The sequence below is a fragment of the Phialemonium atrogriseum genome (genome assembly GCF_030411735.1).
Source record: "Phialemonium atrogriseum strain 8032-3 unplaced genomic scaffold QBC33scaffold_10, whole genome shotgun sequence".
Lineage (NCBI taxonomy): Eukaryota > Fungi > Ascomycota > Sordariomycetes > Cephalothecales > Cephalothecaceae > Phialemonium > Phialemonium atrogriseum.
Genome location: NW_026848147.1, coordinates 73,051 through 98,429, shown reverse-complemented (window position 1 = coordinate 98,429; position 25,379 = coordinate 73,051). Strand labels below are relative to the sequence as shown.

General features: G+C 55.5%; 11 protein-coding genes across 11 annotated transcripts; 6 read left to right on the top strand and 5 right to left on the bottom strand.

Annotated features, from left to right (window-relative positions):
- Positions 1-304: 304 nt before the first annotated feature.
- On the top strand, positions 305-1,633 carry QBC33DRAFT_428096 (uncharacterized protein; the record flags this gene model as incomplete). Its single annotated transcript, XM_060424152.1, has 4 exons — positions 305-471; positions 571-913; positions 974-1,401; positions 1,477-1,633. Coding segments are annotated over 4 exons (1,095 nt in total), but the record flags the coding sequence as incomplete, so codon positions are not given.
- A 1,987-nt stretch (positions 1,634-3,620) lies between these two features.
- On the top strand, positions 3,621-5,023 carry QBC33DRAFT_450357 (actin cytoskeleton-regulatory complex protein END3-domain-containing protein; the record flags this gene model as incomplete). The annotated part of the gene is made up of 3 exons (XM_060424559.1): positions 3,621-3,860; positions 3,947-4,181; positions 4,272-5,023. The coding sequence occupies 3 exons, from the start codon at positions 3,621-3,623 to the stop codon at positions 5,021-5,023; spliced, it is 1,227 nt and encodes a 408-aa protein (XP_060284184.1).
- Positions 5,024-5,205: 182 nt separating this feature from the next.
- Positions 5,206-6,385, bottom strand: QBC33DRAFT_610543 (kinase-like domain-containing protein; the record flags this gene model as incomplete). Its single annotated transcript, XM_060432417.1, has 5 exons — positions 6,190-6,385; positions 5,814-6,103; positions 5,536-5,753; positions 5,444-5,483; positions 5,206-5,414 (listed from the first exon to the last, which is right to left on the bottom strand). The coding sequence occupies exons 1-5, from the start codon at positions 6,282-6,284 to the stop codon at positions 5,206-5,208; spliced, it is 852 nt and encodes a 283-aa protein (XP_060284183.1). The 5' UTR covers positions 6,285-6,385.
- Positions 6,386-7,037: 652 nt separating this feature from the next.
- On the bottom strand, positions 7,038-8,657 carry QBC33DRAFT_577649 (uncharacterized protein; the record flags this gene model as incomplete). The annotated part of the gene is made up of 3 exons (XM_060430994.1): positions 7,038-7,723; positions 7,819-7,924; positions 7,974-8,657. The coding sequence occupies 3 exons, from the start codon at positions 8,655-8,657 to the stop codon at positions 7,038-7,040; spliced, it is 1,476 nt and encodes a 491-aa protein (XP_060284182.1).
- Positions 8,658-9,204: 547 nt separating this feature from the next.
- On the top strand, positions 9,205-11,204 carry QBC33DRAFT_39237 (uncharacterized protein). Its single transcript, XM_060424111.1, has 2 exons — positions 9,205-9,337; positions 9,398-11,204. The coding sequence occupies exons 1-2, from the start codon at positions 9,314-9,316 to the stop codon at positions 11,006-11,008; spliced, it is 1,635 nt and encodes a 544-aa protein (XP_060284181.1). The 5' UTR covers positions 9,205-9,313; the 3' UTR covers positions 11,009-11,204.
- A 26-nt stretch (positions 11,205-11,230) lies between these two features.
- Positions 11,231-12,424, bottom strand: QBC33DRAFT_39201 (acyl-CoA N-acyltransferase). The gene is made up of 2 exons (XM_060424110.1): positions 11,715-12,424; positions 11,231-11,599 (listed from the first exon to the last, which is right to left on the bottom strand). Exons 1-2 carry the CDS (start codon positions 12,123-12,125, stop codon positions 11,453-11,455), a joined length of 558 nt encoding a protein of 185 aa, XP_060284180.1. The 5' UTR covers positions 12,126-12,424; the 3' UTR covers positions 11,231-11,452.
- An 891-nt stretch (positions 12,425-13,315) lies between these two features.
- QBC33DRAFT_535815 (phospholipase D/nuclease) lies at positions 13,316-16,817 on the top strand. The gene is made up of 9 exons (XM_060427652.1): positions 13,316-13,691; positions 13,750-13,923; positions 13,988-13,998; positions 14,056-14,323; positions 14,389-14,412; positions 14,465-14,584; positions 14,645-14,744; positions 14,802-15,035; positions 15,128-16,817. The coding sequence occupies exons 1-9, from the start codon at positions 13,478-13,480 to the stop codon at positions 16,515-16,517; spliced, it is 2,535 nt and encodes an 844-aa protein (XP_060284179.1). The 5' UTR covers positions 13,316-13,477; the 3' UTR covers positions 16,518-16,817.
- A 78-nt stretch (positions 16,818-16,895) lies between these two features.
- On the bottom strand, positions 16,896-19,806 carry QBC33DRAFT_38856 (thioredoxin-like protein). Its single transcript, XM_060424109.1, has 3 exons — positions 19,284-19,806; positions 17,676-19,227; positions 16,896-17,619 (listed from the first exon to the last, which is right to left on the bottom strand). Exons 1-3 carry the CDS (start codon positions 19,484-19,486, stop codon positions 17,275-17,277), a joined length of 2,100 nt encoding a protein of 699 aa, XP_060284178.1. The 5' UTR covers positions 19,487-19,806; the 3' UTR covers positions 16,896-17,274.
- A 100-nt stretch (positions 19,807-19,906) lies between these two features.
- Positions 19,907-22,126, top strand: QBC33DRAFT_535809 (tyrosyl-DNA phosphodiesterase I). Its single transcript, XM_060427651.1, has 3 exons — positions 19,907-20,436; positions 20,693-21,452; positions 21,506-22,126. The coding sequence occupies exons 1-3, from the start codon at positions 20,029-20,031 to the stop codon at positions 21,919-21,921; spliced, it is 1,584 nt and encodes a 527-aa protein (XP_060284177.1). The 5' UTR covers positions 19,907-20,028; the 3' UTR covers positions 21,922-22,126.
- On the bottom strand, positions 22,007-23,102 carry QBC33DRAFT_535805 (acyl CoA binding protein). The gene is made up of 3 exons (XM_060427650.1): positions 22,541-23,102; positions 22,404-22,471; positions 22,007-22,312 (listed from the first exon to the last, which is right to left on the bottom strand). The coding sequence occupies exons 1-3, from the start codon at positions 22,635-22,637 to the stop codon at positions 22,163-22,165; spliced, it is 315 nt and encodes a 104-aa protein (XP_060284176.1). The 5' UTR covers positions 22,638-23,102; the 3' UTR covers positions 22,007-22,162.
- A 678-nt stretch (positions 23,103-23,780) lies between these two features.
- Positions 23,781-25,125, top strand: QBC33DRAFT_449648 (apoptosis-inducing factor 1; the record flags this gene model as incomplete). The annotated part of the gene is made up of 3 exons (XM_060424528.1): positions 23,781-23,888; positions 23,982-24,791; positions 24,904-25,125. 3 exons carry the CDS (start codon positions 23,781-23,783, stop codon positions 25,123-25,125), a joined length of 1,140 nt encoding a protein of 379 aa, XP_060284175.1.
- Positions 25,126-25,379: the final 254 nt, after the last annotated feature.

Here is a 25,379-nt window from a genome sequence, read left to right as displayed (position 1 = left end):
CCCTCGCACAGCTCGATAGTCGGACGATATAATCGAATCGAGGAACAGATTCTTGCCCAATGATCTTACATCATTGACTACAGTCTACGTTCCCGAGGCCCCCAGGGCGTTTTCGAATCAAGGCTATTCTGAGTCGTCCCCTCGAGCAAAGCACACCCTATCCCACCGTTTTACCAACGCCTTCACCTCTCCCGAGACATTCTTTCACTTCGTTTCCATTCATGCTCTCGAGTCAATGTTTCTAGCAACATCCATCCAACAGAATGCACCTTTCAACATGCCTATGAAACTTCGCGAAGAAGCGATGCTCCGGCTTCCCGGCCGGTATCAAGGGGACGACGAAGATCCATTCCCCCCCAAGAATAGGCCGAATTTCACCCACCCTCACGTTGAATTCAACCCCGGACTATCCCGCCATTGCGCCTTCCCTTCTCTGCCGTTCGATCACCCCGGACCTGGGCCATCGGAGCTGTGGGCTGCGGCGGAAAAGGCTAGAAAGAAAGAGGAGGAAGACGAGGAAGACGAGGAAGACGAGGACGACGAGGACGAGGACGACGAGGAAGACGAGAGCGACCATGATGAGCGCCTGATATTGTCGATAGCAAAGACTTCAGCCCTTGCTCAATCAACCTTTCCAAGCCCGGCCTCGGAAGCTCACCTGCGACGCGGACATGGGAGCATGGCCTCGGAGGAGCAGGCAACTAAAGCAGGACTTGTCGCGGTCATCATCAGGCGGCCTAAGACGCCTACCCCAGAACCTGATCAGCTAGAGCTATCATGCGGACGACGGGCTTCTTGTGTCTCTTTATCGCGGAAGAATTCGTCCCAGCCTCGTCCTCCCACTGATGGCGGTGCTGGAGCGCAGAGCCGCCAAACGAGTGACAGCAGTGGCTCAGAATCCATGCCCATGGAGGTACGCCACGATATTGCCAGCTAAACACTCGACCTCACAACATGCTAACGTGCTATGAAGGCTACACCCCAGTGGTCAGACCTCTCTGATGGCATGAAATATGTCATCCTTCACGAGATGACTCTCCGAATGTCGTTCACACGCGCATCAAAGCATCTCAGGCTGAGCTGGGGCGAGACCTTCGACGTGGTAGAAATGGTCCGTCAAGAGATGGGAAAGAACAAAATGTACACCGAAAAACTTCAAGAGTACGACCATATGATGCGAGACGGCCCGTACCTGGAGTACAACCGCGGCTGGCTCGACGACTTCATCAAGATTCCCCACCCGCCCCTCCTCACGGATAACATCACAGCCCGGGAGATAAAACTGGCGAGAGCGTTCCTCAACTTCCTGGGGTTGCAGGATGTTGCAGTAAAGCTGGGCGAATACCGCGGGAATACCGGAGAGTACTACGAGATACCCCTGAACCACTATCTCGAGGACGGGTACAGAAGCCTCATCCCTCATTTTAATAACGGCAATAGGGAAGAGCTTCTGGAGTTAGTACTCCAAGAGAAAAGAGAGCGCCGCACTAGAACCATGTCGGACGAGGAACTCCACGTGAGGCTGGATTCGCCCCCGGGGTCTATTAACCCCAAGCGACTCGAGTCCCGCTCACAACAGGGCAATGGGCTCAACCTGGAGCACGTAGGGCACGGGATTCACCCTGCCAACTTCGATCTGAGGATGCCAGATCCAGAAGAAATCGCAAGCACTGCCACGGTCAATGAGTTGCTGCGGAAGGCGGGTCTGGAAACTCAGTACCCTGGATTCAGGCTGGGTGGGCAGGGCAAAGGAGTTGGGGGGGGCTACGCCCCCATGCATCGTGCTCTGTATCCTCCTCCTCATAGGCAAACCCCCATTGTCAGCCATGACTCGAGTGAACACTCGAGCTCCCCAAGCCAGCAGCATCAACGCGGCTTACTGCCTCCGGCCCCTATACCATGGCATAATTCGCCGATGGTAGTGAAACAGAAACCACAGGGTCGGAACGTTGACCAACGACAAGCAGAAGCACTGCCTGTGCAGCAGCAAATGCAGGTCCAGGAAATCAACCAGCAACAGCCACAGGTGGCCCCTGCTTCGCAGCCGCAGCAGCAGGGCCAAGCTCCGGGACCTGCGGCAGCGAGTACCCCAACACGTGGGCCTGAGGAGCAGGCGGAGGGCGTCGTGCCAGCTGATGCTTTGCTTCAGAAGACGGTCAGGGAAATCCTGGACCGGCACCATGACGTGCTGAAAAACAAACGTGGCCGACCAAGCAGAAGAAAGGACTCTGAAGGGGGGGAGGTCGCGTTTGAACCTCCGGCGGATGAAGGCGAAGACGACTATTCTGAGAGCAATAAGAAGAAGAAGAAGAATAAGAAGGCGTCAGCACCGGCAGAAGGTGATCCAGGACTCCTTAAAAAGGCACGCACTGGACGACCTAAGGGAGTTACCGGTCAAAGTAGACCCCTTGGCAGGCCGAGGAAAGCTCTTGCACCCAGGGATGCTACAAGAGCCCAAGATCCACTGTCCAACATCCGGGTTAACGGACAGGCTACCGAAACGGGCACCGCAGGCATAGTCTCAGCCCCCGAGCAACGCGGAGAAGAGAGCAATGCAATCGGCGAACCTCGTGAAGCAGGCCCTAGTGGACAAAGTCTCCCTCAGTTCAACACGGCGACGGCGACGATGGGAACGGCCATCCTGCAAACCCAAAACGTATTGGGACAACCTATGGAAGCTCCATTTCAATCGCAGGTCTCTCGACATGGGGAAGTTCCGTATGCAATCCAAATACAGGAATGGCTGAACCACCAGGTGCCACAAATCATTCAGCCACTTCCAGGGCTGGTACACGACCATCGTCGGTTTGCACCAGCTTCCACGTTCCAAGACAACGTGGACCACTCGGCGCCAATGGTGCCAGGGGGGGATTTACAGCAGACGGCGCAATCAGCAGGTCCCCCGCCGGCTCCCATATTCCATCCAACGCCAGGATATCACGGTGGAGAGCCTCGCCCTCATAGTCTCAGTTTGCCCAGGGAACAGCCGGAGACGGCCTAGTTGGCAGATGTGGTATTCGCTGAACACTTGACGGCCTTGTATGGCGTGTCTGCGATGGATAACTTCTTTTGGTTGCCTCGGATGGAGTTTGGTGGGTTGATGGCCCCATTTGGGATACATCGAAGCTCCTTCCAATTTGCATTTTTGCTCAGCAGGACTCTGACTCTTTTACGGAAAGGGAGCCGAAGAAAAGCATGCTGACTGTAGACATTGGATGATTTATCTATCACCCAATGCAAACTTGTAACCATAGACGCAGGATTCTTATTCAAAAGTCATATATCCCCTTTTTCCCCTTTTCCCCGACGTTTAAATGCAGACAGGGGTGCCCCATGTAGGTACCTACGCACCTGCCTAGCGTCCTTCAACTGCGGCCCCGCATAAGGACCGTTTGTGCAACAACGTCAGCCCGCCTGCCTCGTCACAACGGAGCTACGTTGGTTGTTAGATCTTGCAAGGCGCATTGCTCCAGGGACAAATCCCCCCAAACATCCGCACGTACACAGCAAGGGAAATCCTGCTAGTGCCAATTCGGAACCGGATGAGCACAAGTGCTTGAACCCGTCTCCGATCGACTTCTCCGACCCCCAACCACCTGATCATTTCCACAAAGCTCGCCATGGCGCCACCGCGCATCGAACCACAGGAGATCGAGACGTACTGGAACATCTTTGCGACCAGGACGAATGGCGGCAAGTTTCTTACGGGCGAGCAGGCGGCGCCGGTGCTGAAGAACAGCGGCCTGCGCGACGACCAGCTCGAGAGGGTGTGGGACCTTGCCGACGTCGACAACGATGGAAACCTGGACTTTGAGGAGTTTTGCGTGGCTATGCGCGTCATCTTTGACATATTGAACGGGGTATGACCGGGAGGACGCCCCGGGCATGGAGCTTGTTGTTATTGTTGTCGTCGTTGTTGTGGTGTACTGACCGGAGAGAAAAAAAGGAATATGCCGACGTCCCCACGACCCTGCCGGATTGGCTCGTGCCCGAGTCGAAGGCGCACCTCGTCCAGGCGAGCCGAGCGCTCACGGGAAAGCAGGTGCAGTTCGAGCAGGTTGACGACGATCCGGATTCCCCGGGCCTGAAGGACGGCTTCGATTGGTACATGAGCCCGGCGGACAAGGCCAAGTACGAACAGATATACCAAGAGAACCGGGACATGCGCGGCGAGGTATCCTGTAAAGAACCCCAAGAACTTGAATTACACCGTTTCAAAATCAAGCGCCTGGTTTACTGACTAAATTCCCTCCCCCCCTTCCCTTTTCTAGTCTCCGCCCTCGAAGACCTCTATGAGTCCCTCGACGTGCCCGACACCGACATCCGCAGCGCGTGGAACCTGATCAACCCGTCGGCGGGCCCGAGCATCAACAAGGACGCGGCCCTGGCCTTCCTGCACATCCTGAACAACCGGCACGAGGGCTACCGCATCCCGCGGACGGTGCCGGCGTCGCTGCGCGCCAGCTTCGAGCGCAACCAGATCGACTACCAGGTGGACAAGCAGCGGTCTGGCGGGGGGGCCGCCGCGGCGGCGTCCCGGTGGGCGACGCGCGCCGACGACGAGACCAGCACGGGCCGCAAGGCCAAGTTCGGCGACCAGTACCTGACGCGGCTGGGGCGCAGCGGCTTCAAGGCGGCGGGCACGGACTTCGCCGCCGGCAGGACCGACGCGGACTGGGAGGAGGTGCGGCTCAAGAAGGAGCTGGCGGACCTGGAGGAGAGGATGGCCAAGGTCGAGGCCGCCGGGGAGGCGAGGAGGGGCGGGGCAAAGAGGGATAGCAAGCCGGCGCTGGTGAAGAGGGAGCTGGAGCAGCTGCTGGACTACAAGAGGAAGCGGCTGAGGGACCTGGAGGAGGGGAGTGGTGGCGGCAAGGGCAGGGCCGGCGGCGGGTTGAAGGGAGTGGTGGAGGACTTGCAGACTGTCAAGGAGCAGGTCGAGGGCCTGGAGTCACATTTGCTGTCGCGGCAGCAGGTCCTGGAGAAGCTGCGGAGGGAGATTGAGGACGAGAAGGCGGGCCGGTGAATTAAGTCAACTACCTAGGTACCTATATTGGCAAGATGGGTGCCGTTTGCCGGGAACGTCACCCATGTATGCAATGGAGAAGAATATCGCTATATTACTGCCACTGGGTTTCATCCCCCTTCCCCTTCCCCTTCCCCAAACCACTCGTCTTGCAGCAGCTCCTTAGCGGTCGGCCGGTCACGTCAGTCCATCTTCATGATTTTTAGGATGAATTCCTTGTCTTCCTTGTTGACTTCCCGCTCTGTAACGAAGCGGAATGGCGTCATCATTTCTGGTTTGACCAGGTCTATGAGACTTAAGATGGACTGGCGAGTCTCATCATTGATAATCTCTCCGTATTTTGGGGGGAAAGAGCCAAAATAGCGATATTGAGACATGACTACCTCTAGTCCTCATCGCCATGGCAGGCTGTCTTGGGACGGAAGATGTTGAAATCACCACCATAGATCAGACTTATCGACTGCTTAAAGTTAGACATCAATTAGTTTATAGCAACATTAGGCAAAGCTTACCACTGTCCCAAATGACCATATATCTGTCGCAGTATTCCATGGTGTCTCCATTAGGACCTCTGGGCTATTCCAGAGTGGTGCACCAATGACTGTGCCAGTTTTGGCCCACTCGCTATCTTGAGGGTAGGTGCTGCCAAAGTCTCCCAATTGGACATTAGAAAAGCGTATCTCATTCTTACTATCTCTGTAGTTGACAAAGATGTTGTTTAGTTTAATGTCTTTCCTGACAAGTTAGATACACAGGTGACTTAATAATCTTGGGAGGAAGTGTTATGTACCTGAGTGGACATAACCATCTTTGTGAAGCACACTTAAGGCTTGGAGGACCCGTTTTGAAACATATTTGATCTCCTTTCGATTCAGCGTCTGTTTAATCGACGCCTGCAAAAGGTGATCGTCAAGATGCCTGAGGACAATAGTTGTTGGTTCAGCCGGGTCTTCGATCTCATCAATTATCGGCCGTATATAGGGAGTCTGATCCTGAAAGCGTCTCAAGATATCCCTGTCATTCTCAACCCGTGGATGATCACAGATACTCTTGACTACAAAGGTCTTACCAGTATGGTTCCTACAATTGTGTAAGCCCAATGTTTCAATGCAGCAGCAGTTAGGGGCAAGTCAGGGGTAAGTCAGGGGCAAGTCAGGGGCACAAACTTTGCAAACCACACAGTGTCTTGAAGTTGCTTAGAGACAGTATATGTCCCAAGTTTACCGCGAAGTACCTGTCCAAGGCGAAGAATTGATGGCATGCAGGTTGTCTTGCAATTGAGTGCCCTTCGATTCGGGGCAAAACGGAGGTTCGCGACTAAATTGAGTGGATCTACGAGTACCTTAAGTTGAGGGATGAAAGGTGGAAAAGGTTGGCTTTCTCTGGACAGCCCTATGGCCCGTGCGAGAAATTCCGTAACGTAAATGGTAGAACTTCGGCTGCGCCTTACTACGGATCTCATGCCTATCTACCTACATCCGCTAGGTGTCCGACTTTTTCGGTATGTAGAATATCGCTATATTACTCTGCTTGTCCATTGTAGGTATTGCCTGGGCGGTTGCCAGCAGGTACCCTGTTTCACAGCGCCTGGTCATGTGGTCATGGCGATCCAGCAGTGCGATCTTGGCTTGGTCAAGCTGTGAGATAGGGACACGGTCATTTTATGTCAGCCATCCTATCAACGCTGCTTATATTGTCGCATAGCGAACCAGTGAACTTGAAAATGTGAGCCAAAGTCTTCTGACCAGACACTTTATACTTAGTCACATTGTCGATTCTGCGCGAGGATATCCGGAGCAAACTTGTTGAGGTGATTTGGCTTTAGTACCTGCCGATCAATGTGCAAAATTCCCTTGTCATGAGTAGGTATACAAGGAACAATTTCTCGGTACAGTTCAGACAGCATGTCGTATAGACAGATTCTTTCCCCTAGTCATCTGTGGCTGAGGTTGACGTTGTGGTGGAAGAATGTCTCAGACCAAGCTATCTTCATAGACTGACAACAGAAATTGAGCTACCAGTTATGCACTCCCTCGCGAATTCTGTGCTCCATCCGAATCTGCCATAACGAAACGGGCCGAATTACCGGGTTTAAAAGCTTCAAATGGTGGATTGCATCAACATGAGACTTGACAACAGCACCAACATCCAGCAACTCCTTGACAATAACCGATCCGTGACCACGATGCTTCAGTGCGACAGCTTCCCAAGCCTGGATCACAGGAGGTCGGAGGGCGAATTCCCATGTTCCTCTCCAGGTTATCACAGCAGGCCGCCCTCCCCCAGCTAGCTGGTATCTGAAGAGCATCGCCAATCCCTCTCGTCCGTTCCATATCTCCATTGTTTCAAGATTTGGCATTTTCATGGCCGCTGCTGCCGCTGCCCGGAGCATGTTGTCGATATCGATCGGGCTCTCATCGGGCGCGAGCAGTTGTGAAGTCAGCGCAAGCGAAGTCAAGCTAGGCCACTTCCAGGAAGGTTCGCGAGTATGGAAGAAATAGCTGGCGTCCACAATAAACGACGCTGAGAGGTGCTCAAGCTTGAGACTGGCGTTGGCGACCGCCCGGCTGACATCAGAGGTCGGGATTCGAATAGGGTCGCAACCCGTAAAACTAAGCGGGTACTGTTGATTGAAATTCTCGAACAGTACGAGTCTCCGTAGTTGGCTAGAAGCGAGCGATTCAAAAAGCGATTGGAAAGCTACATCAAAGACTAGGATTGGTAGGTTGTCAGCGGTCAGCAATAAAGCAACGAACACATGGCAGAGAACGACGAACTGACGCAGCAGCACTCACATTGATCCGTCCACCCCTGCTGAGAATCACACCATTCCCTCCAAGGCTCGTAGTGAATTTTCTGGAGTCTGGGAAGACGGGCAAACATCTGTGCCAACGCGGTCGGCTTCCATTGTCGGCTTCCATCGTCGGCGGTTCTGTTGACGAAGAAGCACACCTGTTATTGCCGGGACTAATGGCAGTTGCTGCCACCACTGGTTTTCCTGTTCGTCATCATCGAACGGTCCTTCGCCCATGATTTCATCAAAAACTTTGTGGATAGCAGCATTATCGAGCGGAGCGGAATTTCGACTGCCAGCAATCCAACCGTGCCGGTGATCGTCAAGTTTGACCAGCATCGACTGCTCTGCGCATCGACCCCGGTCGCACTCGTCGGAAGGAATATCAGGCTCAAAAGTCAGATATTTGAACCAGTGTTCTGAGTCGCTGGGAGAGTGAACGCTGATATCGAGCAGCAAGTTGCCGTTTGGTTCCCATGCGCTGAGAGTTGAGAACAGATCCAGGAATGCTGTGGTAATCAGGATATTGTCCGCGTTGCTGACCCCCCACATCTCCAGATCTTGAGGCGCACACTGGGCGCAATCATATTCTCCGAGTTCCAAGCAAAGCCATACGTAGCGCACGAGAGATCGATTACGATGAATAATCGAACCAAAATCGGGGAGGCGTGACGATGTCAGTTTGATTCGGGCGAAGTTGTGCCGCTCGATGATCGTCTGCCACTCTCGCGACACTGTGACGAAGCCAGCCAAGCTACAACCATCCTGCAGTAAGGCTTCCAGGACCAAAATCCGGATCTCTGCAGGCAAGCAGTGCCAAGATGTCTTGTCGGCTGTCATTAACGACATGAATGATGATAGGAAAGAGGGTCGGTAGGTAGACGGTGGCGTACGGCAGGGTGAGAGTGCTGGGACTGGAGCAGCTGGTCTTTTATGACCTCACAGCTATCAAGGTGGTCTTAATAAAGTTTTTGATGACTATGGTGCTGAGTTAAGAAGGTGCAGACTTGAAGCTGGGGGTTACTATTTCTGGCCTCAGTTGCATCCCATTTTCCGGGCTCCTGAGCTTCTGAGCTTTCATGTCCGGCATACTTTGCACCAAAGACACAGACTCATAGAAAAACTCGGGATGCCGTCCGCTCTCCCTTAGATCAACCCAGCCAGTGAGGGCCAGACTAGTAGTTGCGTCGGTGACGACCAGCGAATCCCTGGTGTTGTATGTTTTTGCCATTTTCCATGACCCTTTTTTTTTAAACATTATTTTTCTCTTCTTCGGTACAGGCCTGTACCTAGGTATTTTTTGGGGGCACCTAGGTACCTACGGGAGCCGTAAGTCTAAGCCCCACCCCCACCTTAATTTAATGCACTAGCGTACGCTTGATTGGTGGCGCAACAGCTCTCCAATTCGGCCAATTTGAACTTCGACTCGAGCGGCTCTGGAGTCAAGACAGACCAAACCACCATCGCGTACCAATATCTGGCCTCACTGGCCGACTATGGATGCTTCACCCTTGATCAAAGTATGTATATCCCCTGCCCGTGGATCCCTCTGTTTCGTTATTCGCTAACAGCTGTCACAGGCACACGATCATGCTCGGGCTGCCGCAGAGGCTACTCGTGGTGCAGAGAGCACTGTCGCCATCAGCGAGCACGCCCAGGCTGCCGGCGAGTTCTCGAATGCTGCGAGGAGCACCAGCAGCGTCGAGGCCTTGAGGACGCTACAACTACTGGAACAGCACCACAGAAAGCTGTCCGAGCTTCTCAAATTCCCTGCCGAGCACGGAAGCCAGCAATCCTCGGGCGAACAAGAGGCGGCCGACGGTGAGGAAAAGGAAACCACGCCTACAGACAGCTCGTCCAGTCCAGAGGAGTCAGCGAAGTCCGACTTGGCTTCCGGCGGCCCTCCTGCCTCCACACCGAAGCCTTTGCCAACCTTATCCCACCCGCCCAGACATCCAGCACGGGAACTCTCTTCCTCCATCGCTAGCAACCTTGCCACGGCCAGGGGAATAAAGTCTAGGTATCGGGGCCATCCGTTGATACCAAGTGTCTCAAGCGACCAGGCGCCGGGTAGCTTGGAGGTTCACCCGCGAGCAGATAGCCCCACCAAGTCGAAGTCGAGAAACAAGACTCAGAGTAGGCTTGATCAGTCGGGCAAGCCGAGCTGGGTCCCTCCAAATTCTGCCGCAGCCCAGAATGTCGGAGCACAAGCAGCTACCAATGTTTCGAAAGCAGAAGTAGCCGAGGCCGGCCAGAGCGATGAGGGCTTCTCGCGATTCTACAGCACGTTTGGCAGTATCATTAACCGTCTCTCTGCACCTCTAGCGTTTGCGGGGCTCCCCCTGATTGCGGAGGAACCGGCACCCAAGCCAGACCCACCGCCCGCCCCCGAGCAACCGGCTGCCAGGAGGCACCGGTCGAGGACTTCCCACACAACGGGCACAGAACCAGACCTGACCAAGATATACTCCAAGGCTACTCTTCGGGCATTGAAAGGAGAGGGCCACTCGACAAACGACTCGTTCTACGTCGTTCCGACCAGCGGGCACACGGTGTCGTACGCCAACATTCTCAGCTTCGACCACAAGGAAAAGCGGCGCATGGCTGCCTCCAGTTACCGAGACGATGCCCAGGACTTTGACGACGTCGACGAAGACGACTTTGTCGACGCGGCGGAGTCGCCTGCTCCCATCTCGCCGGGGCTGAGGAAGCGCGTCGGCAAGAACCAGTCGGGCAAGGAGATGCAGAACGCCGTCGAGGAGCTGTACCTAGAAAACACGAGCCTGAAGGAGATGCTGGACAAGCTCAGCAAGCGCCTCCACGCCTTCGAGCTCAACTCGCAGAGCTCCCACCTAGCGCTGGCGCAAAGCCTCCGCCTCCAGAGACCCGGGTCGCCTATGTCCTCTAGCGGCGGAGGAGGAGGAGGGGGCAGTGGCAGCGGCAATGGTAGTGGTAGTAGTAGTAAACCGGACGCGGCCGAGGATGCCCTGAGGAAGAGAAACCGCGAGCTAGAGGAGCAGCTAGCCGCGACGATGAAGCGGATGGATGAGCTCGAGTGGGAGTATACCAAGGTGCAACAAACGGTGGACAAGTACCGTGACCGGTGGGAGAAACTGAAGGCCGGTGCCAAGGCTCGGAGTCGGGCCCAGGGGGCTGTAGACAATGGGGAGACGTCCAAGCCGAGCCGATGAAATAAAGCACCTGAACTTGGGGTTTATTCCTCTCGGGAAGCTAGGCGGCCGAGATTCTACCATGAAAGGTGGGCGCTGCGAAACTCCGTCTGCCCCCCGGCGACTGGCATTTGCCTGGCAGTTGGGTAAAATATGGGCGGGCACTGGAGAGAGGCACAGCCCCATCGCTGTCATTATCTGTATGTGTATGCATTTCTGACTGCGCAATGCCAGTCTCGGGCGTATGGGATGCAGTTTATTCACCCGGCCAGCTGCGTCGCTTGGAGCGAGTGATGTATGACGGCGTAGCGCACCTCCCCGTCGTCAAAAGGCAAGGAATTTCATGAGACTCCAAAATGACACCTACATCGGGGGTATCGCCATGTGCCTATAATACAAAATACCAACCTCTTCTATGTCGAGATTGTCAGGCATGAACTTGCGACCAATGCTGCCCTGGCCCTACTAGGACGCAAGATCTTTATAGAAGAAAGTCCGACCCCTGACTTCTCCCGACGGGCTCTGCCCATACCTCGGGATCTTGCCAACCTCAACGTATCCGAGTTTCCTAAACACCTCCTCAGCCGAGCTCTCAGTCTCCGCGTCCAGCATCTGCGGAGTAACTGATTAGCAAAAGGGTCTAGACAGAAGAGTGAAATTCGGAAGTGGTTTGGGGGGGGTGGGAGGAGGGGGGGGAAGGGGGGATGTCTGGGGGGATGTGACTCACAAGCAATGTCCTCCCCCTCGCAGCGGCCTCCGCCTCGACGGCGGCCATGAGGGACCTCGCGCCACCGCGGCGGCGGTAGCGGGGGCTGACGAGCAGGTCCTCGACGTGCGCGCGGAACGGCCCCGTCTCGGAGGCGGGCATGCCGAGCATGACGACGCCGACGAGCTCGGGGCCCTTGGCGCGCGTCCCCGGCGCCGACTCGGACAGCAGCAGCAGGATCAGGCGCGTGCCCGCGTTGGCCTCGGCGATCCGGTCCTTCCACCAGGCGAGGAGCTTCTCGTGGTTGAGCGGCGGGAGGAAGGTGCCCATCATGTGGTCGTGGGTCACGCATGAAGCGTGTAGGGCCGCTAGGTAGGGGGTTAGGTGGGCGTGCTCGGCGGAGGAGAAGACGTAGGAGGAGGCGGATGCCATCTTGGGCTAGGGGTGAAGGGGGGGGGTGGGGGGGAAAGGATCACGCCGGGTCGTCGTTGGGTCCCGGATCCTGACTGTGCTGGTGAGTCGCTCCGGGGAGGAGGCCGAGGGGTTTGATCCGGCGGCCGGTGTGACCCATCCAGAGACGAAGCTATATCTCTTGGGTTGCTGGCACTTGAGAATAGAACAAAAGATGTTGCTCGAGTGCTCACTGCTCACTGCTCACTGCTCAGCGCCGCGGGAGTGTAGCGTAAGAGCGGTGTTTACTGAAGAATATGGATGAGACTGGACAACAGATATCAGCTCAATGCCTGTAATGAGCAAAGCGCAACTGGAAGAAGACCGCTAGACCAATAGCCCTCGTCATAGCCCAATATTGTCATACCTTCCTTCCGTGACTATCATAGGTTGATAGTTGGTTTTCTGGGGATGCTGAGCTCCGGGAGAGCCAATTGAACGGGACGGCGTCAATCAGGACCTGTTAGGGCTCAGCAGTCAGGATCTGGACGTGAATTGGCGGAGTCAATGGTGTGATGGAGCTGATTCCCTCGATTCGATCTTGCTGCTGGAGCTTGGCCTGGGGGGGTGGCCCAGGTGGGTCAATGATATGTAGGCACGCTAATAACGTAAGTCGCTTCCCGCGTGATTTCAGTTACCAGTACCGAAGTGAGGGGCAATCTCCGTCCCAGGGTGGTCGTTGGTGACGCTCGATATTCTTCGATGCTTCTGCATGTCGGTTATGAGCGTCCCTCATCGTCTCGCAGTCCCATCGAAGCCGATGCCGTACCTACATATAAGTGATATGTGGTACATATCGAGAGGGTCGTGAAACCTCGCACAGGGTGTGGCTCATGCTTGTGTCCAGATTAAATCTATCTCTAGTGCAACGGACTGTGTTCCGTAATACCTTGGCCATCGTTGACCAGCCAGCCACAAGAGGCTCATCTAATTGCCCTTTTGAGCCTCTCTGAACGCGCTTGTATGTGCAGCACACATCTGAGGTGGTCCACTTGGAACACCTCGCACCGCTTGCCACATAAGTTCACTCTCGCCATAGCCGGGCTGAAAGTCATTGACCCCGGTGGTAAGCCGGGGTCTTCTTTTGGATGGCGGACCCAAACAACATGCAGCGAATGATCGAGAAGGCCAATGAGCGTGCATTGGGAGGATTATGCTAGCCACCAAACCTTAACAACCACAATTCCCGTTTCAGCTCCTCTGACACATTCAGTCATACCAACTGAGCTCATGACGTATATCAAACATCCCGCCGCTGCTTGACTTGTAATCTGACTTAAAATTTCGTTCTTGTGTTTAAACCTACATTGTTGAAGACTCAGGACATCATCGCTATGGAGAAGCTCTTTGACAAGGTCAAAGAAAAGGTGAAGGAAGGTGTCGAGGAGCTATTTGATGGTCTGGGGGAATCCCATCACGACCAGGGGCAGCAAGTGAAAGTAGACAGCGGGAATCGCTATTCTTCCTTTGCTCCTCAGTCATCAGGCCATGCCAAGTGGTATGTCGACGGGGCCTCGTATTTCTGGGCCGTTTCCATGGCCCTCGAGGGTGATGCATCTCCAACCCCCTTTCCAAGCAAGGCCTCTTTAGCTCACGCCCTAAACAGAGGCCCGGGAAAGCATCTACATCCTGGACTGGTGGCTGAGCCCCGAGCTCCACCTCCGCCGTCCGGCTGCTCACAATGAGCAATACCGCCTTGACAACATGCTTCGGGCGGCCGCCGAGCGGGGGGTGAAGGTTAATGTCATCGTCTATAAGGAGGTGCCGCAGGCTTTGACCTGTAAGTGCCGTAGTTGACTGTTCTGTATCTTATTACCGCCGGCGATGCTGATGTCTACCCGCAGTGAACTCCGAGGTGAGGGTATTTAGCCCCGTCGAAGACTCAAGGGGCTAACAAGGCTCCTGCTTGAAGCATACTAAACATGCTCTAGAAGGCCTACATCCCAACGTCAAGGTCTTCAGACACCCCGACCATCATCCAAGCGGATATGATGTGAAAGCGGAGCTCGAGTCTAGCTTCCAAAACCTCTCCTTGAGAACCTTTGACCTCGCCAAGTTCTCTGGAGACGCCCTGAAGGCGCTGTACGGGACCAGCGACGACATGGTCCTTTTCTGGGCCCACCACGAGAAGCTCTGTATCATTGATGACAAGATCGCTTTCATGGGTGGCCTTGACATGTGTATGTTGTTCCCAAACTACAGAGCAGCGGCATTGGCGGGTGTGCTTAGTACTAACATCGACTAGGCTTCGGCCGATGGGATACAAATAGTAAAGCTCCACGGAGCCAGTTATGAGAAGTCGTTGATTGCTGACACCCTAGGCCACCCTATTGCCGATGTTCATCCCGGAAACCTGGACGCCATCATCTTCCCGGGACAGGACTACAACAATGCCCGAATCTACGACTTTGAGGATGTCACGAAGTGGGAGATTAATAAGCGTAAGACGGCAAGCATGTCCATGTGCGCGTGATTCGGAAATAAGGCTTAAACAGTGACAGTTGACCGCACCAAGAGTTCGAGAATGGGATGGTCAGACATCAGCATCAGCTTGTCAGGTCCCATCGTCGACAGCCTGATCCTGCATTTTACGGATAGATGGTATTACTGCGGCCCAACGCGATATGATTCTCCATAACAGACTCTGACCTCGTCTAGGAACTACATCTTTAACCAGAAATACCTGGCAAAAGACCCCAAAAAGTACCAGCTAATCCAGCCAAGAGTAGCCCACTCCCCGCCACGTGAAGGATTGCTTCCTGAAGGTGAGCGGTTCTTTGGCGGCTTACACCAGCACTTCCATCATGGCATCCACCGGATGATGCAGCGGGATGGGTCTAGGGGTGGACACGATCGACAAGGAGGCGAGGCCCATATTCAGCTTACACGAAGGTATGTTGGCCAGACTGCCTTCCAACCCCATCCCCCCCATCTTCCCCCTTTTTCTTTTATCCCAAACGGACGTATGTATTCACTTGTCCAAGCGCCTGTCCCTGGTCTGCTGGCCATCCCAAGGAGCACTCCATCGCCAATGCCTACATCGCGGCCATCACCAATGCGAAGCATTTCGTCTACATCGAGAACCAGTTCTTCATCACCGCCACGTCCGACAAGCAGCGCCCAGTAGCCAATAAGATCGGTCGCGCCATCGTCGACCGGATTGTGCGCGCCCACCAGGCTGGCGAGACGTTCCACATCTTCGTCCTCATGCCGGCGGTGCCCGCCTTCGCCGGAGATCTCAAGTCCGACGGGGCGCTCGGCACGCGCGCCATCATGGAGTTCCAGTACAACAGCATCAACCGCGGCGGGCACAGCATCATGGAGGCGCTGCGGCAGGAAGGAGTCGACGACCCGAGCCGGTACCTCAGCTTCTACAACCTGCGCAACTTCGACCGCATCAACGTGTCGTCGACGCTGGGCGAGGCCGAGCGCGAGAGCGGCGTCAGCTACGAGGCGGCGCGCCGCGAGTTCGACAACCGGGTCGAGCGCGGGGGCGACGGGTACGAGCCCTACGGCGACCTCGGGCGCGGCGACAGCCAGTACCGGCGGTACCAGGAGGCGGCGGCCCAGACCGAGGACAAGAGCTGGGACAGCGTGGCGGCCTGCTACATGGCCGCGGGGCCGGACCTGCACTCGGTGCCGTGGACGGGGACGCCTGAGTCGGAGATGGACGCGTTCGTGTCGGAGGAGCTGTACATCCACAGCAAGGTGCTCGTGGCCGACGACCACGTCGTCATCTGCGGCAGCGCCAACCTCAACGACCGCAGCCAGCTGGGCGACCACGACTCTGAGATCGCCGTCGTGATCGAGGACCCCACGCCGGTCGAGTCGACCATGGCCGGCCGGCCCTACACGGCGTCCGCCTTCGCCGCCTCGCTGCGCCGCCAGCTCTTCCGCAAGCACCTCGGCCTGCTGCCGCACCAGCCGCCCGACCGCCCGGACCCCAACTGGACCCCCGTCGACCGCGACCACCCCAACCGCTACGACTGGGGCTCCGCCGCCGACGCCCTGGTCCGCGACCCGCTGTCGCCGGGGTTCCTGGACCTGTGGCGGGCCACGGCGCGGCGCAACACCGAGGTGTACGACAGGGCCTTCCACGCCGTGCCCAGCGACCGCGTGCGCTCCTGGGCCGACTACGACGACTTCTTCTCGCGCCGCTTCGTCCAGCCCGGGTCCCAGCCCCAGCCGGGAAGGGTCGACTACGGCCACATCGTCCGCGATGAGTTCCCCGCGGGGGTTCGCGAGGTCAAGGATTGGCTCAGCCGCGTGCGCGGGACGTTGGTCGAAATGCCGCTCGAGTTCCTCGCCGACGTCGATGACTTGGCTAAGGAGGGCTTGTCGCTAAACTCGCTGACTGACGAGCTATACACTTGAGGGAGCTGCGCCCGGGCGAGGCTTGTGTTGCAGCTTTCTCTCTCTCTGCGTTGCAGATGGGTCATCGACGAGATGACTAATTACTACTTGTAACGAGTGTGTGGTTCGTGATCCGGGTGATGGTGTTTCATCAGTAGCCAAGTGTGACGGGCCAATATATGTAGTGATCGCAAATACATTGTTCCAGTTCTTCAAGAATTAGAGACATACGCTCTTCCCCTAGGAGGTTATGAGTATTCAAAGCAGTCTGATCCAAGTCTGTGTGTATTTATATGCGTAGAGTCGAACCCGTACAGAACTCCTATAATCCGCAGTGCCAGTCCAGCCGTGGGAAGTACAATTCGGAAACAAAAGGGAAGTAAACAGACGGCCAAGAAACAGTTAAGTATTAGTTATGCAACACCCGCCATTGCCAACGACGCATCCCGGTCATTCCATTTCTATCACCCCTAGGTACTGACAAGAGGTCTTTGCTTGCACGCCGAGCCATCCAGCCATCGACATGACAGACCGAGAAAAGAAAAGAAAAAGGAGGAAAAAATGAAGTAAAAAAAACCAGAAGAGTCTTGACGACTTTGCGCACGGGGTACTGTCCAATATTATACAGACCAACTTTATACCGCGAAAAAAAGGGCAGCAAAACCAACTAGTCCCGCCTGAAGGCTAACTCCTCATAGACTCGATTTATCTTCATGCTCTACTTCCCCGGCCTCCCCGAGCGTCGAGTGGATGATCCAAAAAAACAGTCAGTCGTATCCTAATCAACTTTCCCGTTAGAGTTGGCGCCAAGAAGCGGCGCCTTGAACTCCTTTGTTCCCGCGCCGTCGTCCAACGAGAAATGTCCACCACGGTTCCTCCTGAGCCTGCCCCTGAACCAGGAGGCGCAGCCGAGCCCGAGTCCGAGAATGCAGCCAACTGTGAGGTAGGGGTGTTCGATAAAGGTGATGCGCGTATCAAAGAACATCTTCTCGAGGCTGGAGATGGTGAGCTTCGGCTTGATCTTCGACGGCGAGGCGGTGACTTTGTTGAGCGTCTCGAGAATCGACGTCCGCGAGGGGATGATATAGTTGCCCGTGATTGTTTGGTCCCAGTACCGTCGGTTCTGTGATATGTTAACAAACGTGTTCAAGACCAGATAATTTGGAGAATGCGACTTACGTCTTCGTCATTGATGATTACCCTCTCACCATCCTTCACGTCTATTCCGTAGGTGGTGCGGATCCACCTCTGCCAGAAGACACCGTCGACCCAGGCGAATGCCACCTCCCTCCGGTCAGACTTGTCCATGTTGATTCGGATGCTCTTGGCGGCCCGCAGAGCCCTCTGATCGCCGCGGTCCTCGGCCTCGTCGATGCGCAACTGTTTGGCATTGCGGAGCTCTTGGCGCTCGAGCTGGAATAGCTGGATCTGCTTGTCCATCCACTCGTTGGCGGCACTCTTCATCTCGCGCGTTGCGCTCTGGAACGAGTCCTGGTCTTCCCTGTTAAGAATCCCCAAAACAACAAGCTTGCCATCCATAACCTCGCGGGCGTTGGACGCTGTCAGCTCCGGAACAATCGGCAGCCACACCGATTTCATCCAGCCTAAAACCTTGCGAGTGTCACGCATGTCCTTGGGCGTGAGAGGTGTGTAGTATGTCGGCCGTCCCTCCCGTGCGACGAGTAGCCTGGGCCAGGTGCTGATCTTGAAGCGCTCGTACAAGTCCGGGTCCTGGGTCTTGACTATCTTGGCACGCCCGATGAGGCTCAACGGCAGCCTCTCTAGGGCCAAGAAATCCTCACTCGTGGTGGCATGGTCGTAGAAGTAGACGAAGATGACGTCCTCTTGCTCTTCGAGAGCGCTGAAAGAAGCAGCATCGACGTCCTGGACACCGCCGGCGATCTCGACCGCCTTCTCGGCATACTGTACGAAATCGCCAAGCCCGCGGAGACCGTCATACTCGACACGTTCGCCACCCTTGAAGAAGAGGATTGTGGGATAACCCTTGAGTCGGACATCCTTGCACAGGCGTGGCTCGGCATCGCAGTTGACCTCGCCAATATTCAGTTTCCCCTTCATCGTTTTCGCCAACTGTTCCCAACTCGACGCCATGGCCTGGCAGTGGTGGCACCACGGGGCGTAGAATTTGATAAACCAAGGCTCGTGTGTCGTTGTCACCAATGTCTGGAAAGTCTCGGCACTTAGAGAAACCGACGCACCTTCGACATTCGGGGTGGCGACCGGCTTTGCTACCTTGGCGGGGGCGGCGCGGTATTGCGTAGCGGTAGTCGGGGACGGGGCGACCCGGGCGCTCTTAGAGACATCGGCCGGCTGCGTTTCTTGCTTGGCTGATGCCGACTCCACGGCGGCTGGCTCTCCAAAGGATGTGTCGCCGGGGTTGGGAAGGGACAGCTTCGCGGGCCTTGTTCCTGGCTTCGTCTTCTCCAGGGCGTCCTCGATGGCGTTGCTCAGGAATGACATGTTCTTCGATCCCTTGAAGTTCTCGACCAGCTCTCCATCCTTATATAGCAGCATCGAAGGGTACGCTTTTACCCCCTGGGCAGCACAAAAGTCGGAAAATGCGATACAGTTAATCATTCCGAACCGGAAGTCGTAGAATTTCGTGAAATCGGCATCTTCGTTTCCACTCCCGCTCGGATGGGAGGTGTAATAGAACTCGTAGAGAGTCTGCAAGGTCGGTGCGAAGTCTATGCAGTGCCCACACCAAGGGCTACAGAGTGGTTAGTATGCTAGAAGACGGTACATATTTGTTATCAAGTAGCTTACCTGTAGTGTTTCACGAACAGCCACTTCGTCACCTTTAATTGTGTCTCCCAGTTGGCTTCAGTAAGCTCTAGCATTGGGGGGACCTTGTGCCCATTGAAATATGTGTTCTCTCGTGTCGCATCTTCGGGGTATAGGTCAACCGCGAAGGCTGTTGCGGCCAAGGTGGCTGCGCCAAACAGGAGGGAAAATGGAAAGAGCCGCATAGTGAAGGGCGCTGACCACGCGTGGCACTGAGCCCGCAGAAGTCAATACGTTGTCAACGCTGAGGGAGAAAGCTTCAGGGCAGAGTCATCGACTCCCGGACAAGCGACAAGCCCACGCAGCGCCGCCAACCAGTCGATCGAGCCAAAGCCGGACTCTCGTAGACTTCAAAGATGGCTCGTTAGTTCGTAGCTGCTATTTGATCGATCGTCGAGGCAGCAAATCGTTTGGTGTTCTAGGGCTCCCAAGATTGATGCTCATCTATCGGCAGGAGGCTGTTTTTGTTGGTTGCATGGATAATCTGGACTCAGGAGGTAAATTGATTTGCCCGCAGCATTTTGGCCTGAAATCCAAGGCGATATGGCTCGTGCACCCCGATAATTTATTTCCATGGCCTAGACCTGCAGCTAGCCACCCATGCGCCTAGGTAGCCTGAACCAGTGTCGAATCACGAACCACGAATTGCGGTGGTGTATGTGTACTGGCGTACACTAACATCTAATAATACGCCTATTGAGGTTCAAGGCGACATCAGAGAGACATCATGGAACGACCAAGTAAACGAGCTCGCGTCGATAATGACGAGACCGTGCCCGAGCCGAGTCGTGGTTCCCTGCCTCTTTCTCTGACACGTCCCATCAGTCCTGTGGGCAAGAGGGCCCAGCTCACGGAGACAGCAGAAGCGCCCGTGGCCTCTACAGGACCGAAGCTGGTCGAGTCGCCTTTTCAACTGACTGCGATTCGGGATCTTCCGCCGTCGTTGAATGTGGATGCTGTTACCTTGACGGACATTCTTGGGGACCCTCTCATCTCGGAGTGCTGGGAGTTCAATTACCTTCACGACATTGACTTCTTGATGAATGCTTTTGACGAGGACGTCAGAAGTCTTGTCAAAGTTCATGTCATCCATGGATTCTGGAAGCAGGATGACCCAAGCCGTCAGCAGTTGCAGGTAGGTTTTTGCTCCTGTCCTCTTCCACTATAGCGCTACTTTTTTTTCGAGTAGCCCTGTTTGGTCACATTTCCTCGTTGTCAACGGCTATAGCCCTGTCCGGGCGCACCTCTTCGTGCGATGGCTCAGTTCATTTCATTTTCTTCCTTGCGCTCATTAACCCCATCATACCCTGCTTCATACCCTACACCGCACATATGTTTCGATCATTTGTGGTGGTGGGGAAGGCTGAGATCCGAGACTGACTCCTACTCAGCTTCAAGCCGCTCAGTACAAGAATGTCTCTCTCCACAATGCCTTCCTGCCCGAGATGTTCGGGACTCATCATTCTAAGATGATGATTCTCCTGCGCCACGATGACACTGCCCAGATCATCATTCATACTGCAAATATGATCTCGCGAGATTGGGCAAACATGACGCAAGCTGTATGGCGTTCCCCCCTTTTGCCCCTATATCAGGAGCGTCGGCTCGAGGGTGGTCGTATGTGGGAGATTGCAATCGGCGAAAAATTCAAGGTCGATCTCACGAATTATCTCGAAGCTTATGATTGCCGATGGACTGTATGCAGGCCGATTATCGATGCGTTGTCCAGGCACGATTTCTCATCCATCAAGGCGAGACTGATAGCAAGCGTGCCCGGAAGGCACAAGACCCAGGAGTCAGCCACCTCGTGGGGATGGGATGCGATAAAGTACGCTCTACGATCGGTCCCCGTTCAAGAGGGGAAATCCGAGATCGTAGTACAGGTCTCGTCTATTGCTACTCTAGGCCCAACCGACAACTGGTTGCGAAACACTCTGTTCAGTGCCCTTGAGTCCCACCAAGGCCCAGCTGGTCAGAAGCCGGATTTCAAGATTGTTTTCCCGACCCCTGACGAAATCCGGCGCTCGTTGGATGGATATCAGTCTGGCGGATCAATCCACACAAAGATCCAGTCATCCCAGCAGGCGAAGCAGCTCCAGTATCTCAAGCCTATGTTTTGTCATTGGGCCAACGATGCCCGGGACGGCTCAAGTAAGTTACTGTGGCATGTCACCGAGATATCCAGCTGACAGCGCGCTTTCCAGAGATCCCAGACGATGTGGCCATACTAGACGCGGGTCGAAACCGAGGAGCCCCTCACATTAAGACCTATATTCGTTATGGGGATAAGTCCATTGACTGGGCTCTCCTAACGTCGGCGAATCTCTCGAAGCAGGCCTGGGGTGAAGCAACAAACAAATCTGGCGAGATGCGGGTATGCTCGTACGAGATCGGGGTCTTGGTCTGGCCTTCACTTTACGCGCAAGATGCGAAGATGGTGCCCACCGTTCTGGCGGACAAGCCGGCTGCGGACAGTATTGAAGGAGCTCAGACTGTGATTGGGGTTCGGATGCCCTACAATCTGCCTCTGCAACCATATGGGAAAGACGAGATACCCTGGGTCGCTACCGCAAGCTACGAGGAGCCGGACTGGAAGGGCCGCACGTGGGAAAGTGGATGAATATGAGTGATGGGCAACACAAGGGATTGGAGGGGATGGGAGTGGATCGCAGGGGATCGCAGAGGATCACAGGGCCACGGCATGATGGGGGATTTGCGTTGCTGTGCCGTGCTGCCAATAGTTGTGGGAATGACCAACCACGAGTGCTCATGTAGACTCAATCCGCGCGACGTTTGTCACTGCGGCATCTCTCCTAGTCGCTTCCATCTTACTCTCGGCATATGATAGCTAAGATAGATCATTAACTGCCCACAGCCTCGGGCTGCTTGTTCTCGTCGTAGCCATGCTCCTCCTTCAGCGCCTCGACTAGCTCGACATATCTCTCCTGGGCCTCCTCAGCACTTATGCCCTCGTCGACGATCGCCTTCCAGGCATTCTTCTTGGCTTTTGCCTGGGGGAGTCACCACTATCAGCGATCTGCAGCTCCAGTGCCTAGGCGTCGGGCGTCGGGCATCGGCATGGGCGTCGGGGGCAGCTCTCACCTTAATATCGAACATGCTTGGGGCAGGGGCCTTGGCAAAGTCTTCGCCGGTACCGGTCTTGAACAAGGCTGCAATAAATCAGCGCTTGTGCCGCCGCGGAGTATGGCTAGAATCGGGAGGAGGAGGAGGAGACTTACCATACAGCTGGAGGAGCTGCTCGTTGCTAGGCTTCGCGGTCAGCTTCTTGGAGTCGGCAATGGCCTTCTTGAAGGCGTCGCTTTGTGGTGGGGACATGTTTGCTGCTGGGGCTCGAAAGTAATCGGTGCTAATCTGGCGAAAGGGGAGCTGTTACAGCTTGGGACGACGGTGCTGCGGTGTGGTAGTTGGATTTCGAGGGCAAAAGGTTGAGAGGGCCCTTGGCCTTGTTGAGCAGGTTTGGCGGGGCCACGAGACCTAGCCCGGTTTGGAGGAGAGAGGGGGAGAGGCCCAGCGTCACCGCTTGCAGCTCCACTACCAACCTGGAAAATAAACACATGATTAGCTCCAGGGGCGTGCAAGTCAAAAACATGGCCATCCGTCCCTGTTAGCCATTATATCTTAATTCACCCTCGTCGAATATGAACCAATGAATGTCTCTAGGTTCGTTCGAGGCGGATCCTCTCAGACTGTTTCCTCGTTGGGACAAAACCTGGAACCTGGGAATGCATGTCTTGATTCGCAAGCAATTTAGGTTGGCCAGAAATCTCCCACATGGTAAACTGTAAACATCGGGCCAAACTCGGACGAGATACCATCTCAACCACAAACATGCGCCAATGGAACCATTCTTTCCCGTCCTCAGCACAGACTGCGCACCACTCTGGGCACCAGCCTTGCCGTAAGGTAGATGACTAATTGCATGACCAAGCACACCAAATAATACCTACCAGCGCCACTTCTTGGGGGAACGCCGTCCGGCCGGACACCGATACCGATCAGGAGGCGTACGTAGGCAGGTACCTACCTACATACCTACCTGGTGGCAGGCAGGAACCTTCCATCGTAACCCTGATAGCTCTTGTACTGTACAGCCTCTTTGACATTTGTGAAGGTAGGTTCCATACCACCTGGTAGGTGTCCCATCCACTTATGTCGCACATTCCTGCCATGTCACCCCGACTTCCCGTCTACATTATTTTATTTTGCGTGCTTGCATGGACTGTCCCGAAACGCCCCTACCCGGGGTGCCCGGGCACATATAAGAAGAAGCTCCCCCATCTCATTCCCCGATAGATTTTAGCTTCGAGTCTTAAACTTCGTAACACCTCAATGGTCTATGCCCTCATTGTCGGGTCCTAATCCAGCAGTACTATTACTTTGCTGTCTGCTGCAGCTCGCCAAAGTGGAATTTACAAGACAGTGTTATATATCAACCCCCGCTTCCTCGAATTGCCAATCATGACTAAGACTGTCGTGATCCTAGGAGGTTCCTACGCCGGCCTTCACGTTGCCCACTACCTCCTGAAGCAAAAGATCCAGGATGTGAAGGTGGTTCTCGTTTCGAAGGTGAGGAGCCGCTTCTTGGGCGAAGAGACACAGCCCCCTTTTTTTCTCCAGATTTGCCTCCCATGAGCCCCTCCCGCTAACTCTACCCCCAAGAACAGCCACTTGTACTGGAACATGGCCTCGGTCCGCGCCGTCATCCCGGGCGTTCTCAAGGACGAGGAGCTCTTCCACCCGCTGTCAACGGCTCTCTCGCGGTACCCGTCGTCCAGCTACGAGCTGATCATCGGGACTGCCGACGCCGCCGACTTCGCCACCAAAACGGTGACCGTCTCCCCGCTTGACGGCAGCGGCATCAGGACTCTCCCGTACGACGAGCTCGTGCTCGCCACGGGCGCGCGCTCCGCCGTCACCGCGGGCGGGCCCGAGGTGCCCTGGAAGGCGGCGGGTTCGTACGAGGAGGCGGTCACGCTGATCCGCGAGACGACGTCACGTGTCGACGCGGCGCGCCACATCGTCGTCGGCGGCGCGGGCGCCACGGGCGTCGAGCTCGCCGGCGAGCTGGGCTTCGAGTACGGCCGGAAGAAGGCAAAGGAGATTGTGCTTCTCGCTGGCGGGCCCGAGATCCTGGGCGGCGACGCCATCGCCGGCAACGCGCGCTCCCAGCTGACAGGCCTGGGCGTCACAGTCAGGACGGATGCGACGGTCGAGAGCGTGAGGCCTGCCGCCGCGGCGGACGGGAAGACGGAGGTGGTGCTGCGGAACGGGGAGGTCATCACGACGGATCTGTACCTGCCCACCACGGGCATGGTCCCCAACTCGGAGTACGTCGACACGAAGTATCTGGACGACGAGCAGCATGTGCCCGTCGACCAGTACTGCAAAGTCAAGGGCGTTGATGGCGTGTGGGCTCTTGGAGACCTCGTTTCGAAGCCGAGGGCGGGGTTCTTGATCACGCAGAAGCAGGTATGTGCAGACGACAAACTAGACCAAAACCTCTCGCGGGCATTTCATCTTCCACCCTTTTACTCCCGCATGATATAGTCAGGATTACTGACACCAGAACCTTCACCAACAGGCTGTCGGCGTGGCAAAAAACATTGGCGCCGTGTTGAGGGGTAAAGAGCCGGCCGTGGTCAAGGGTCTACCCTTTGACATCTTCTCCTGCGCGGTCGGCCGGGGCGGGGGTGCCGGCCGGCTCGGCTCGGTCAAGATATTCTCTACCATGGTGTGGCTGGCCAAGGGACGCACCCTTGGCCTGCAGATGATTCCCAGTTACGTCGACGGCAGTGTTGCATAGGCGTTCCTGTGCGGCCCCTTTTCGTGCAAGGAAGAAGGCGCGAATGTTTTTCTGTTTGTCCCCCAGCCCTGTACAGTGCAACCCGTCATACTCTCCTTGTTGCCGTCTGGTAGGTCTAGAGTGTTTTTTTGGCAAGATTGGTAGGCGTCCTATACCTGGGTGGTTCCTATGGGCAGTGATTGTTGCTGTGACGCAGTCCTAAAGGCGTTTAGAGACTGCCAGGCCCCTATAATTAAAATACCCTATGATTTCCC